The sequence below is a fragment of the Asparagus officinalis genome, chromosome 8 (assembly GCF_001876935.1).
Source record: "Asparagus officinalis chromosome 8, Aspof.V1, whole genome shotgun sequence".
NCBI classification, from domain to species: domain Eukaryota; kingdom Viridiplantae; phylum Streptophyta; class Magnoliopsida; order Asparagales; family Asparagaceae; genus Asparagus; species Asparagus officinalis.
The window spans coordinates 85915809-85931441 of record NC_033801.1 but is presented as its reverse complement, the minus strand read 5'-3'; the positions used below and the strand labels follow the sequence as shown (position 1 = coordinate 85931441).

Sequence of the window (15633 nt, the reverse complement as noted above, 5' to 3'; positions counted from 1 at the left end):
ACAGATCATGGTGATGAACATTGTGGAACTTTTGATCTTTATGACAAGTCTTTGCCTACCTATTTGGATGGGTGAAGTTATGGACTATGTTCATAACCTGGATGATTTGTTTGAAGTTTTAGCTCATGTTGAAGAAATAATGTCATGTTTAGCTTACTCTTTTTGTTGATAACAAAGGGGGAGAAATATTTATGTTTTGTTATGTACTGTTACAGTTTAGTTATGTATGTTATAAACTAAAATTTGCATATATGCAGGGGGGGTAAGTATTATATGCAGGGGGGAGTAAGTATGATTATTTTAAGTTTTAATCTGATGCATAAATTATTTGTTATCATCAAAAAAGGGGAGAATGTTGAATATCGTATCTCCATGATAATGTTTTGATAATAACAATTTATACAGTGTGTGCACTAACTTTTATATGCAGATTTCAATATCAGAATATGTACAAGTGCAAGTTGAGTTCAAGGCATTTTGAAGTGAAGAAAATAAAGAACATAAGAGATAATGTATTTTACATTTTCTTTACTTAGAATAATTGTACAAGCCTTGATCACATACACGCACACACACAATTTTAGTACACGCTAACACAGGCTTAGTGTGTTGGTTAACTATAGAAATCCCCTATGTTAACCATTAGAATTATAGTTAAAACTTGATTATAAAAACTTCTTATAGCAGAATTTTTGATCTTAGTAGTCGACTAATTAGAATAGTAGTCGACTACTAATGTATAAAACTCAAATACATGTTTCTGTCAATTTACAGTATAGTCGACTAATAGTGATTATAGTCGACTACTCAAGTGTCTGACAGAAACATAAGTTTCTGATATTTTACAGTATAGTCGACTAATATCAATAGTAGTCGACTACTGAACTCAAATTTTATTTTATCAGCTTCTGTCAAAATACAGTGTAGTCGACTAATGAGCTTTGTAGTCGACTACTGAGAAAATTTTCCGAAAACACAGAGTCTGTTTGAACTCAGTGTAGTCGACTAATGTCAACAGTAGTCGACTACAGATACAGTTTTTTTCAGTTTTCAAAGTTTGAATATCTGACAGTTTATAGCTGTTTTTAAACGTTTTTAAAGTTTAAAAAATTGTCTTTTCAAGGGCTATAAATAGGTTATTTGTTCAGAAAAATTGCAGAGATTTACATACCCATAAGCTTTGATCTTTGTGCAATTTTTCAAGTGAAAAACATTCAGATTTTGTGAAAAAAAGAAGTTTCTGAAATTACCTCTAAACATTCATCAAATACATATCATTTAGGCAATTTACAGAGGTTAAAAGAATCCTAAGCCACTGCTGCACTTCACTACACATTCAAGGCTTATAGGATCAATTGTGTTCTTGCTTCAACAAGGATTTCTCTCGGGTGTGAGAGGGTTAATCTCTTGGTTTAGAGATTAGTGTTCAAATTGGCAAGGTGTTTGTCAATTGGTGTTGCAATTTGCAGGGACTTGCAAATTGGTCAGGTTTGCGTTTGATTTTGTAAGTTTATTCAAAATCATAGTGAAACTCTCAAGCGGGATTTGCTTGGGGACTGGATGTACACCAGATTGGTGGAACCAGTATAAAATCCTTGTGTTTGTGATTGTGAATTTCTGAGTTTGCCATTTTTCTTTGTATTTTCCCCCCCCCCCCCCTCTAGTGTTCAAGTGTATCTATTTCAGATCCTACACTTTCATCAACTTCTTTACTCATACTCACAAACTCCAAATTGTAGAGAAAAACTCAAACTTGATAGAATTTAGAAGTTACCCAACTGAACCCTAGAATGGATTCCAAAATAAATCTCCCAACCACACGAGGAAAACGAAATCTTCAACGGCAACCCTAAACATTATCTCCACTGAAGCCTAGAACTCCAAGAACCAAGCTTCCACGACGAATCTTCCTTCACCTAATGCCAAAACCCTAGATCTAAAATCTGAGCTCTGATACTAATTGTTGTGTGCCTTTGTGGAAGCGTGCTCGACAACCAAACAAGTCCGCGAGTCACGGGAGAAAATTAACCAAACCAAACACGAGCACAATCCAATCCAAAATACAACAAATCAAACCAAACACAGAGATATACGTGGTTCGAAAATTTACCTACGTCCACAGGGAGAGGATGGAGAGATTCCACTAAATCAAGGAGAGTACAAAGGGTTACAATCTCACAAAATCACTTAAATAAACCCTAAACCAAATCCCTCAACTTGCTCATAAGTTCTCCCTCTTAATATGCTCAAGACAATCTCAAATCTCTGATTAACAAAATCCTAAAATCGTGTTTTAATATATATCAAAACACAAACCAAATCAGAACAGGAAATAAAGCCCAGGCCCAAACCCGACTGGCGGTCGACCGCGCCAAATCTCGCGATTGACCGGACAGAACGACATAATTCAAAAAACCATTATAGGGTTTGGCGGTCGACCGGACATAACCTCGCAGTCGACCGACCAGAACTCCAGAAACTACTCTGTACTCGTGCATGTTTGGCGGTTGACCGTGCCAAATCTCGCGATCGACCGGCAAGCACCCAAATGCCTTTCCGTTTCAAATTTCCTGAACTTTCCCAATATTTTCACCATTTCTACATATTTTACGGTATGTTTTTTCAGGGTTTCACAGGCATCGATCCGAAGATAACTGCATAGGAAATAATATCGGGCATGAATCTTTAGGGAACAATATACAATGTCACGTACAAGTTCGGTTGGCCCAAGCAAGTGGTTTTGAGAGGCTGTGAGATTCTGCCAAGCGTATCCAATGCAGGATCCATGAGCTAGTATTTATTTTATTTACTATTCTTTTGTTATTGATATAGTTATACATTCTGCCTCATTTTGTTTCTGGATTGAATTCTAACAGGGTTCTCATTATCCCTTGATTTTAGGCAGAGTTTACCTGATGAAGATGAAATATATATGCATATGCTATTTTATAGCTATTCTAAAAAAAATGATTCTAGATATGTCTCTGTGCTAATTGTATGTTCATGTTCAGAATAACACTGTTGATAATTGAAACTAGTTATTAACAAAATAAAAATTGGTTATAGTATTATGTATTCTATCATCATTCATGTTCATCTCAAGTTTTGTCATTTCGGTATAGAACTAATGAAAGGAATTGAACTTTGTAATGTTGCAGGATTTTAAATTTAGCTCCTCTATTAACTATTAAACCAAAACTCCGAAGTTATGGTGAGGATCGAGGATTATAGTTAATATAACATGCCTATCATCATTCATGTTCATCTCAAGTTTTGTCATTTCGGTATAGAACTAATGAAAGGAATTGAACTTTGTAATGTCACGGGATCTTAAATTTAGCTCCTCTAATCATTAAACCAAAACTCCAAAGTTATGGTGAGGGTCAAGAATTATAGTTTTATATTAATTCTAACATGCCCCCGCAGGTTGAACGCCATTTTTTATAGGCTAAAACCTGGACTCACGCAGCGGTGTCAATTTTTAGGAAATCCGCTTAAAATTCGTGACCGGTGGGATTTGAACCTAGGTTTCTCCGATACCATCTTAAATTTAGCTCCTCTAATCATTAAACCAGAACTCCGAAGTTATGGTGAGAAACGATGATTATAGTTTTATATTAATTCTAACACAGGATATACACAATCACTGAATATATAAAACTAAGCACTTGATAATATTGGTAGGAAACAAGTTTCCATCAGTTTCTTCAGGACGATTTATGGACACTTTACGTGGTTAATTTGGAGCAATATCCTTATTTTTCTAGCACTTTTCATCCATAGAACTTTCTGACCATGCACTAATATTCATGATGAAGTTAGGCTTCACACTTTACTGATTTATGAATAAAGGAAAGGCAAAAAACTTACGCAAAATCATCAAATCACTCAAAGCTTCCTTTTAAAAAGTTTTCACATGAATTTTCACGATCAAAGTACAAACTAATTCACATGAAAGCATACCTAAACACCTGAGAGGCCTCAATACCGCCACCTATAACTCCACGCTATCAATCCAACACAAAAAGTGGACAAACTCCCAACATAAATACATGATACACCCTTTCACTCTACTACAACAAAAACTATGGCTCCTGAAGAAGTGAGAAAGATCACATACCCTGTAAAACCTAATTCTTATCAAATCCTCCATGAAATTGGCAGTGGTGTTAGCGCAGTCGTCTACAAAGCTGCCTGCCTCCCTCTAAACTCTTCAGTCGTGGCTATAAAAGCCATTGATCTTGAACGCTCTCGTGCAAATCTTGATGATGTTCGTCGTGAAGCAAAAACCATGGCTCTCCTCTCTCACCCTAACATTCTTCGCGCTCACTGCTCTTTCACTGTCAACAGTCATTTGTGGGTTGTGATGCCTTTTATGGCTGCTGGCTCATTACACTCTATTATCTCTTCTTCGTTTCCTGATGGACTCTCTGAGCCTTGTATTGCCATAATCTTGAAGGAAATTCTTACTGCACTTTCTTATCTACATAACCAAGGCCATATTCATCGTGATATCAAGGCTGGAAATATTTTGGTTGATTCAGATGGTACTGTCAAGCTTGCAGACTTTGGTGTCTCTGCTTCCATATACGAATCTCACTCTTCGTCCTTGTCTTCATCATCTTCTTCATTTCTGACCGAGTTGGCAGGTTTATTTATGTCCATACCTATATTCATTCAAAATGTTTCATTTTGGATTGGTATAGGAGTTCCATTTTTCTTCTATGAGTGCGAATTTGCTACAAGTATCGTTCTAATATTCATCCAGTACTAAATATATTTATTTGATTGAACATCTTTTGAGGGTACGAAATCATTTGATTAATATAATACTTCTGTTTGATTTAAAATTTTGATTTTAAACTCATATGTAGAAATTATTATTTTTGTGATAATGAAGGATAAATAAAAAATTTTGAAAATTTGATTCGACGATTCAATTTTTGAAACTTTAATTCTGTCAAAATAAGGATGAAAATATATATTAGAAATGTAAGAATATGAAAATATATATTAGAAATGTAAGAATAATCCAATTATAACAAATATCACGTTCACAACAACATAAAATATCGTAAACTAAATGAACATAATTAAGAATGTATATTTTATAAATGAACGAATCGAATATGTGAACTTCACATCAGTTTTCTTTAATTATAAGTTCCAAAATATGTAACATTTTTCTTAAATAATCTTCTGAATCGAATTTGAACGAATAGCTAAACGTAAAATTGCTGTACACTTGGCAGGTACTCCATACTGGATGGCACCTGAAGTCATTCACTCCCATATCGGCTATGGCATCAAGGCCGACATCTGGTCCTTAGGTATAACAGCATTAGAGCTCGCCCATGGCCGCCCTCCACTCTCTCATCTCCCAATATCCAAATCTTTCATGATGAGGATAACAAACCCTCTAAAGCTTGAAGACACTCACGACACCAAGAAGAAGAAGTTCTCAAAGGCATTCAAGGACATGGTATCTTCTTGCCTCTCTCACGACCCTTCGAAGAGGCCAACTGCAGATAAACTCCTTCGCCATCCCTTCTTCAAGAACTGCAAATCCTCTGATTATCTCGTCAAAAACATCCTACAAGTCGTTCCCTCTGTAGAGAAAAGATTTGCTGATCAAATTACAAATATCGACAGGGATGAGAGCTTGAGCCCAGTTGTTAAGACTCGGAGGGTGAGCGGATGGAATTTCAATGAGGATGTTCTCGAACTAAGTCCAGTGTATCCCAAGCAAGATAAAGAAGTGGAGAAGGAAAAAAGTGAAGATTTGAAGGAGAGTTTGGTGCCGAATTTGGTGTATCTTTTGGGGAGTTTGGATGTGCAGAGAGGGATGGTGATGAATGTGTTGGCTTATTGTGGAGGAGAGAAGAATGAAAAGAGTGAGAAGAATGAGAATGCGAGGGAGGGGAGAGAGAGTCAGTTGATGGGGGTTGTGGGGAGATTGCAGCAGACTGTGGATGAGTTGAAGATGGAGTTGCAGAGAGAAATGAAGAAGAATGCAGACTTGGAGAAGACTATGGAGAGTCTCAAGAAGAAGAACAATGAGTAGCATAGTAGCAGGATAAAGATATCAGTGACTAGCTTCATAAAATCTTGTTTAGTTTCTGTTTTCTTAGAGAAGGCTTCACGAAAATTCCATGGTAATTTCTCTAAAATTTAGTAGTAATGACTATATATTGTGGAAAATTTGGGAACAATCTTCCTGCAGTGAGATGTTCAAATGAATGTTTCCATTAGCTTGCTACAACTGGAATCCAATCTTATTTATATTTAAATTCAACTGAAATCTCAGAATTCGAACTTAATTCTAAATTTTATTGACAGAATTTGATGATTCTTCCAATGGAATTAATTTTTACACTTATATTAATTACGTTGAGGGTTACGGTAGACATGGAGCAGATATAGAGGAGAGTAATTCTGAATGAAACATAGATAAGTCAAAAATATTTAACGGAAGAATACTGGTTTTATTTTCTAGTATTAGTAAAGGTGACATCTATGACAAATATATAAATTATTCGGGTGGCAAACTTTGAAATGTAGACCATAAGTATATGTAACGAAATGAATGTTTCCATTAGCTTGCTACAACTGGAATCCAATCTTATTTATATTTAGTGTATATGCTTATATACCCCTTAAATCATGGTTATTTGCAAAACAATCATTCATCTCAGTAAAACTATCCCTCAAATCATCAATTTTGGAGAGAAAATAACTCCAAATCATCAATTATCAACTTTGATAGGCTAATTTGCAACTGCAATGTAAAGATTATTAAAAAGTAGTCAAAATTTTACTCACAGATATGACTATTTTCGGTTTTAGGGGTTCTTTCCCCAATATTAATGATTTGAGTGTTAGTTTTGCAACTACCATTGTTTAGGGGATAGTTTTGCAAATACCTACGATGTAAGGGGTAGATATGAAAATAACCTATATATTTAAAGCCAACAGCTTCAATGCTCCCAAAATAAATTTTGGGAGTACTGGTGGCATAATTCCTAAATACTTCTCGCAATATACGCTCTCTAGTTTTCCTTATAAAACGGGAGCTAGTTTCCACTGTCAAAATCTTTATTAACTTCCACTTTTAGGGATACTAGCTGAGATGCACGTATAATACACGTGGTTAAATATTATGGTTATTTAAATTGATAAAAATAAAGTAAAAATAAATATGGCGACAGTAGGGTCCGCTGAGTACGTATTTCGTAGGTTGGGTTTTGCAATTCATAAAGGATTAGCGACGCAGCTTGTTGCACGTTTGTCATCACCACATGTGTAATCCCTTTTAAAACTTGCAATTTTAATAAAAAAAGAGCAAAATAAAATAGAAAATAAAGTTTTTTTGTGAGATTGATCATCAACTCAATAATCTCCCTCAAGTAAAATATTATCATTGTTTCCTTCAATCCAGACTGTGGCTACGTGATCTACTATTTATGAGTTAATTATAAACACAACATCTCTATTTATTAGTATCTTGAAGTCTTCAAAAGATGGGTGATCATTCAATTCGCAAAAGAATTTTGCATATGAATTTACTTGCAATATGTCCCTTAAACTTTTAGTTGTAGTTTGACTTATATTTATATTAACTTTTAGTTGATGTTTCGCTTATATTTATATTATCTAATATTCTCATTTAATTTTAAAGCTCATTCTCTATATCATAGAAGTAAAATTAAAAGTATGAAGAATTATTTTCTTACGAAATTAGAACAGGGAGATTATGATATATTTCGTCATGTGCTCTAAAAATAAAAATTTATCTTTTTCTTTGATGCAAGGTCCCTATTAAATCTTACCTCAAACGATGTGAATAAAAAATGTTATTATAACTCACTTGTCTAGAGCAATTGTATTGTATATAGGATACATAACTCATCTAGAATATCCATATCTCCTAAGTGGATTTTGCTGTTGTTAGAGCAACATGTTAAAGGCTCGTATTCAAATTTTTTGACTCTATAAAAGACATAAAAATTTAGAGTGCATAGCTTATATATCGTAAAGAGCATATCAATTCATGAAGAATTTTTTCTAATAATGATATTATTATAATGATATTACTATTTAATATTAAATTAATTTTATTATATAAGATTATATGAACTTTTTTAATAAATTCTAAAGTATATATATTGGAAATCTCGATGCTTATAGCCTGTAGTTGGGCTCCACAAAATAGGTTAACTTTACATTGTAGTTTGCTATTTATAGTACTGTTGGTAATGTTATTACCTTTCTTCTTTATCTTGTTATTCATATTTTTTTGATGTAAGTTCTCTTTTGCTAATCATTTAATTGGTCGTATTTAATTTTTATAATATCAGAGGTTAGAATATTCTTTTCTATTTAAAACGTGTTGACATAATTTTCTTAAAAAATATATACATATAGTAACAATATTATATACTTCACTGCAACTCAAACATTGGCTAGAAGCCATTTAGAGTGAAGTCTTTTCTATGCTAGAATGGTGATATAATGATTACACAGTCTAAAAGTCAAAGAAGAAATTTCTACAAAGAAAAAGTAATTTATTATGTTAAATTAAAAAATAATTTATAAAATATACATGGGCAGTGCAAATAGCTATAGAAAGTAAGGTATATATCTTCATAAAAATTTCATAGTGAGTGACCAACTATAATCATCCTAATAGCTATAGAAAGTAAGGTATATATCTTCATAAAAATTTCATAGTGAGTGACCAACTATAATCATCCTAATTTAAGCATAAATAAAATTTCATAGTGAGTGACCAACTATAATCATCCTAATTTAAGCATAAATAATTATTATTTTAATTACTAATTTGATACACGTAACTATGGAATAAATCTCTAGTAAAAAATAGGAATTGAGATTGTATTATGCTGTAAGTAAATAAAAAATATTATTAGAGCTCCTTTTTATATTGAATTTAAAAGTAATAAATTAAATTATTAAGCACAAAATGTTAGCTCATGTGAGAAAATAAATTAATCTATGGTCTATATACGTATATAGTCAATCAATCAAACACATTAAAATTATAATGACCATAGTCAAAATTATATGGTGGGTTCACACTAAATATAATTTATAAAAAATAGTATATTAAATTCAAAATCTTTTTAACCACTACATAGATTGTCTGAAAATTTTTGCACATATAAACTATACTAACTAGGAATAGTGATGTGCATACTTAACTACGGTCTAATAATCTTAAGAACGATTTATTCTTCAATATCATCATTAATTGATGTATATATGCATTACACTAAAAACACAATGAAAATTTAAAAAACTATAAAATAAACAACCTCTAAAGTTTTAAAAAGTTTTAAAAAACACTCTAAAATTTATAATTTATTAACATACAAAACTATTAAACATTACATTGAAATCAAGAAATTACAAAAAAATCATTGAAAATTTTCAAACTTTGCAGGGGTAATTTGTAATGTACTAAACTTTAAGGGTATTTTTTATAAATTTTAAATTTAATATATTTTTAATTAGTTATGTTTTTTTCAAAAAAGTTATGAGTAATATTTACCATGAAAAGTTTTTCCTAAATCTATACTTTTAAAGTGTATGATAATTTTTGCAAAATTTTAATTTTCTAGGGGTTGTTAGTATTTTACATATTTAATTTAGTGTCTATAGGTTAGAAATTCTCATGGAGCTTTTTTGTAAATTATAAATTTTAAGGATTTTTGTAATTTTTTAAACTTATAGGTATTTTCTACAGATTGTAAATTGTTTATAGACTATTAATACTTCCTATGCTTTCAATTTACTAATGAATTTGAAATTTTTAGTGTGTTTTTTTATAAATTTTGAATTTAAACGTATGTTTGTAACTTTTAAAACTTTAAGGGTATTTTTTTATTAATTATGTGAGGAATATTTATAATTCCTATGTTTTTAATGTATTGTTAGGTCAGAAATTATCAGAGTTTTTGTAAATTTTACAATTTTGAGGATTTTATTTTGTAATTTGTAAAAAGTTCAGAGTGTGTATTGTAAATTCTATAAATTTTTAGGGGTTATTTGTGTTATTTGTAGGTTTTAGTATGTTTATAAGTTTGACATTTTCAAGGTGTTTTTTATAAATTTTAAATTTTTAGGTGTGTTTTTGTAATTTCTAAACCTTACAAGATATTTTCTCCAAAGTCAAAAAACTTTCATTTTCTCATTAGCATATATTTTTTAGATTTCTCACTGAATTGAGATAAGTAAAATTTATAATTTTTAAGATGCTTTAATAAAATTTTAAATTTATAGGGGCATTTTTGTAATTTAAAAAATTTGGAGAATATTTTTTAGAAAGTCTAAAAGCTTTTAGGTGCTGGCTAGCATATGTCTTTTAGATTTCTTTATGAACTGAAATAAGTAAATAATTTGAATTATATGAAACGTATCTATTTTATCCAATAACATGTTAAGTCTCATTATAAATAGAATAAATTATTTTGTTACCAATTTAAAAAAGATAAGATAATTAGAATAGATTAGGATAATAATATAATATTTAAAAAATCTAAGGGTAATATTGGTTATAAAAAGATTTTTTCGAACTCGTACTTTTAAAGGGAGTATGAAATACAAAAGCTTATTTTGTACTTCATCTCTTCATCCAGCCAGCACTTAATTCCTTCCTCAGCTACTCAATCTTAACTCCTCCCTCTGTCGCCTCATCTCCTCTAGAAAATATCATCGCTGTTAGACCCTAGAGGGGGGGTGATTAGGGTCTTATGCTAATCTAATCCGATTAAATGTCAATTAAAAACTAATTAACAAGTTATCCTAGCAAGTATGAAATATCACAAGATATATGAGCTAGGATAAGCAATGTAAACAATGAGATATATCCTATATGATAAAATATATGCAAGGATATATAAACAACACAAGGGTAAATAATCTAAACAAGATAGTGGATGATATAGATAATGAGCTAATGACAATGGCGATATAAGATATGAACAGAAATATGAATGAACGCCAAAGCACACTCAAACAAGCAATATGATCACGGAGTTCGGACCTTCCATCCTACGTCTCCGCTCCCCACTCCCGGGGAGAAATCCACTATCACGACCGGGTTTTCTACGCTCACCCGAATAACGTTTACAACCACACAGTGTCGGTTTTCAACGCTCACCGAACAACGTCACTCCTCACAATCGGTTTTCTAGTTCACCGAAAACTTTCACCCCACACTCGGTTTCTAGCTCACCGAAAACCTCACAACACACTCGGTTTCTAGCTCACCGAAAACCTAACAATCTCACAATGTAACAAATATAATTTGTTCTCTAATATGGATGAGAACACAATTAAAGCACAACTCAAAGTTACAATCTCTCACCACCCAACTATACTATGTATGTAAATACTAAAAGCTCAATGTGGGTGTGTGTAATAATGAGTAAAATCAAAATCAAACTAAACTCAAATATAAAATCTAGCTTAAGAACAATGATAATCAAACAAGTATATAAATGTAAAGCTAGAGTTTGAGTTTAGAAAACTTCTCAATTTGATAACAAGAGATGGAGGGATGATAGTTGGAAGCTCAAACTTCAATAGATAATCTCCTCAAGCTCTTGTGGAATTTGATTCACAAAATCGAAACACTCAAATGCTTAAAAGCTTATAAACACACTTTAAACAAACTTAAACCCTTGATTAAAACTTTCTTAAACTTGTTTTAAAACTCTCATGGTTAGCTTGAGAGTTGAAGACAATGGGGTATTTATACCCTCTCACAACTCAGCCAACAAACCAGAGCAAAAGACAAAACAGCCCCAGCCTTAGGGTTATGAACCCTCTTAGGCACATATGGTGCACTAACATGGTCAAAACAATATTCATTCAAATGACCCTTCCGATTGCAATTTGTGCAATGAAAGAGATCCATTTGTTTTTGTGGACCATTAGCTCGTGCACGGGAATCATTTGCAAATAAAGATTTTCTTTTAAAATTATTTTGCAAATGAGAAACATTCTTAAACAATGGTCTATTTGGAACATATTGCAATTTAGAAGCTTTTTGTATATCAAAACAAAATTTAGCAAGATGTCCAAACCTACCACAAACATCACATTTAAAAACATGTGGTCTATTGGAAGCATTTGTCAAATGAGATTTTCTTTTCAAATCAAAGCAATATTTGGCCAAATGACCAAAACGACCACAATAATCACACTTGAACACACTAGCATGCTTATGATGAACTTTGTGAGAATGAGCATGTGAATGTGTAAGTGTACAAGATGAAGAAGCTACATGAGATGCACAAGGAGCATTAGAATTCTTAAGTTTGTGTGCATCATAACAAAACTTAGCTAAATGACCTTGACGGCCGCAAATAGAACACTTATAAGTTTTGCTATACATGTGTGCATAATGAGTGGATGATCTTGATTTAGCACACATATCCATAAGCTTCTTATGATTATTAATGCATATTCTCAAAGTTGAATCTAAAGATGAAATACTATTTTTCATAAGATTCAAATCTTCATTTTTAGGCACATATGCATTTTTAGAAGTAGAACATAAATAATCATTTATAAAGGAAGCAGTATTATTTTGTATGTTCTTTACTTCTAACATGGCATTATCTCTTTCATGAGTTAAACTAGCAACGTTTGAAGTTAAAGAAACATGATCCAATTTTAATTTTTCATTGTTTTCTTTAAGGATCACATTTTCATTAGAAATAGTTTCAAACTTAGATGCTAACAACTCATGATCGGATTTCAAAATTTCATGCTTGCTTTGTAAATTAATGAAATCATTTTGCAATTTGTTAAAGGCATGTAATAATTTTTCACTAGCACAAGCAAGTTCATCATTAGGTAAATCATTTATGGTTTCGAACTCGCAAACCTCACTAGGGTTATCGCCTAGTGGCCGTGTGCATGATGCCCCTTTTGAATTTGAAGCGGGATCCTCCAAAGCTTGTCGGATCGCCTCCAAGTCTCCTTGATGCGCTTCTATGAATTTCCATAATGTATAAGCGCTATCAAAAGAATCAAGCTTGTTAGACATAAATGAATCAAATGCATTTAATAAAAATTCTAACATAAGCTTGTTCATAATAAACATCTTTTTATCATGTTTGCTCCACTTGGATTTCTCCAACGTGGGCACAATATAAGCACAATCAATGATTTCCCATAAATCGATATTTTTAGATTGAACAAATATTTTGAATCTAAAACACCATTGAGCATAAGGGAAAGCATTGAATTTAGGAGCAATACTAGAATCATAGCCTAAACAAGATGCATCATTCATATTCATAATTTGTAAAAATATATGCAAGCAAGATACAAATAAAGCTCAAAATTAGATTAGCACAATAAGCTAACTTGGATCTTTAACTCAAGGCGATTAGACCTTAAATCAAAGAGCACCAAGCTCTGATACCAATTGTTAGACCCTAGAGGGGGGGTGATTAGGGTCTTATGCTAATCTAATCCGATTTAAGTGCCAATTAAAATTAATTAACAAGTATATTCTTGCAAGATAGATATACAAGAGTTATGTGCAAGAATAAGCAATATGAACAAAGGTAAATATCCTAGCAATGATATATACTATGAGATATATGCAAGGATATATGAGCTAACACAAGATGATATATCCTATCAAAGAGATATACAATATGATATATGTATAGGATATGTAAACTAACACAAGGGGTAAACAATCTAAACAAGATAGTGGATGATATAGATAATGAGCTAATGACAATGGCGATATAAGATATGAACATAAATATGAATGAACGCCAAAGCACACTCAAACAAGCAATATGATCACGGAGTTCGGACCTTCCGTCCTACGTCTCCGCTCCCCACTCCCGGGGAGAAATCCACTATCAACCGGGTTTTCTACGTTCACCCGAATAACGTTTACACCTCACAGTATCGGTTTTCAACGCTCACCGATCAACGTCACTCCTCACACTCGGTTTCTAGCTCACCGAAAACCTCACTACACACTCGGTTTCTAGCTCACCGAAAACCTTACAACACTCACAAAGTAAATACAACAAATTTGTTCTCTACAATAGATGAGAACACAATGAAAGCACAACTCAAAGTTACAATCTCTCACCACCCAACTATACTATGTATGCAAATACTATAAGCTCAATGTGGGTGTGTGTAACAATGAGTAAAATAAAATCTAACTCAATTAACAAACTAGCAATAATAAGAATATGAAAATCAATAATGAAATTGCTAGAGAAAAGAGTTAGAAAACTTCTCTAAGAACACAAGAAGAGGATGAAGGGGATTGAGAATGAATCCCTCAATCTGCAGTGAAAACTTCCTCCTTTGTAAACAGAAACCCAAACTCAAAACAAACAGTAAAACCCTAAACCCTTGCTTAAACTTTTCTTTTCTTTTAAAACATTTCTTGGTTAGCTTGAGAGTTGAAGACAATGGGGTATTTATACCCTCTCACAACTCAGCCAAAAAACCCCAAGAGAAAAGACAAAACAGCCCCAAGGCAACGGTCAAAAAACTAGCCGTTGGAAGCAGAAAAATCACTCGTCGGTCGACCGGAAAATTCGTCGGTCGACCGAAAATTTTCATCGGTCGACCGGACCGGTCGACCGACAGGCTTTCTGTCGCCCAGTGAACTTCTGACCTCGGGTTCGGTCGACCGGTGCGGTCGACCGAAAACTGATATGAAAACTGTTTATCTGATTTTGAAATGCTGTTTAAAAATATCAAATAAATTCCAAAAAATGTAAAACTTTGGGGAATGATTGTAGACATGATAATAAACATGCTACAACGACTGGTTTTGAAAAAGGACTTCCCAAATGAAAAATATCATCATTTTACAAAATAGTCCAAAAACATGAAAACCTGAAAATTGATATTTTGATATTTTGACTTAAACAACATTTTGAAACCTTATGAAATGATTGTATAGACTTGATAAAAGATATAACATGTTGTTATGAAGTCTATAATCTAGAAATACAATATTTTCATAAATTTGCATATTCTATGCAATATATTCAAAACACTAAATATGATTTCATTAAATATAAGCTTGTTAAAGGGAAAATCATATATAGGCATATAAACATAAAACAAAATAGTATTTTCTAATTCTATTCATTTGTTTCATAGTAAAACTTGAAAACTATCAAACCAAAACATATATGTATATATATAACTATATATATACAAAATCCAAAACGTGTATGTGCGTATATGATTGAGCTTAAAGTACTAACACACATAATATAAATTCCTAAACTAAATTACCCAAGCAATCTTGATCTTCAACGAAGCTCTATCTTGGTAATCTTGCGGATGAAGCTTTAACTTGGATCTTGAACTTTGAATAGCAAGGCTTCACCGTTATTCCGCCAACCTCCATTGGATATGATCGTTGAAGCTCTATTCCATCCATCCTCCAACTACGTTGTTTGTCTACAATAAATACGAAAATACAAATACTAGACAAACAACATTAGTGGTAAATTGTTTGTTAAACATCATCAAAACAAGAATGCCAACAATCGCCTCCATCAGCGATGTCTATTTTACCTAAAACTTAAATTGTTTGTTTCA

At 32.4% G+C, this 15633-nt stretch overlaps 1 protein-coding gene across 1 annotated transcript; it reads left to right on the top strand.

Annotated features, from left to right (window-relative positions):
* Positions 4088–6214, top strand: LOC109821998 (serine/threonine-protein kinase BLUS1). The gene is made up of 2 exons (XM_020388150.1): positions 4088–4649; positions 5253–6214. The coding sequence occupies exons 1-2, from the start codon at positions 4088–4090 to the stop codon at positions 6062–6064; spliced, it is 1374 nt and encodes a 457-aa protein (XP_020243739.1). The 3' UTR covers positions 6065–6214.

Excerpts from the sequence above, each read along its gene's own strand:
- LOC109821998 (XM_020388150.1), top strand. The coding sequence starts at position 4,088 with ATGGCTCCTGAAGAAGTGAGAAAGATCACATACCCTGTAAAACCTAAT. Across the intron at positions 4,650-5,252 it reads ATTTCTGACCGAGTTGGCAG|GTACTCCATACTGGATGGCA; the intron begins GTTTATTTATGT and ends TACACTTGGCAG.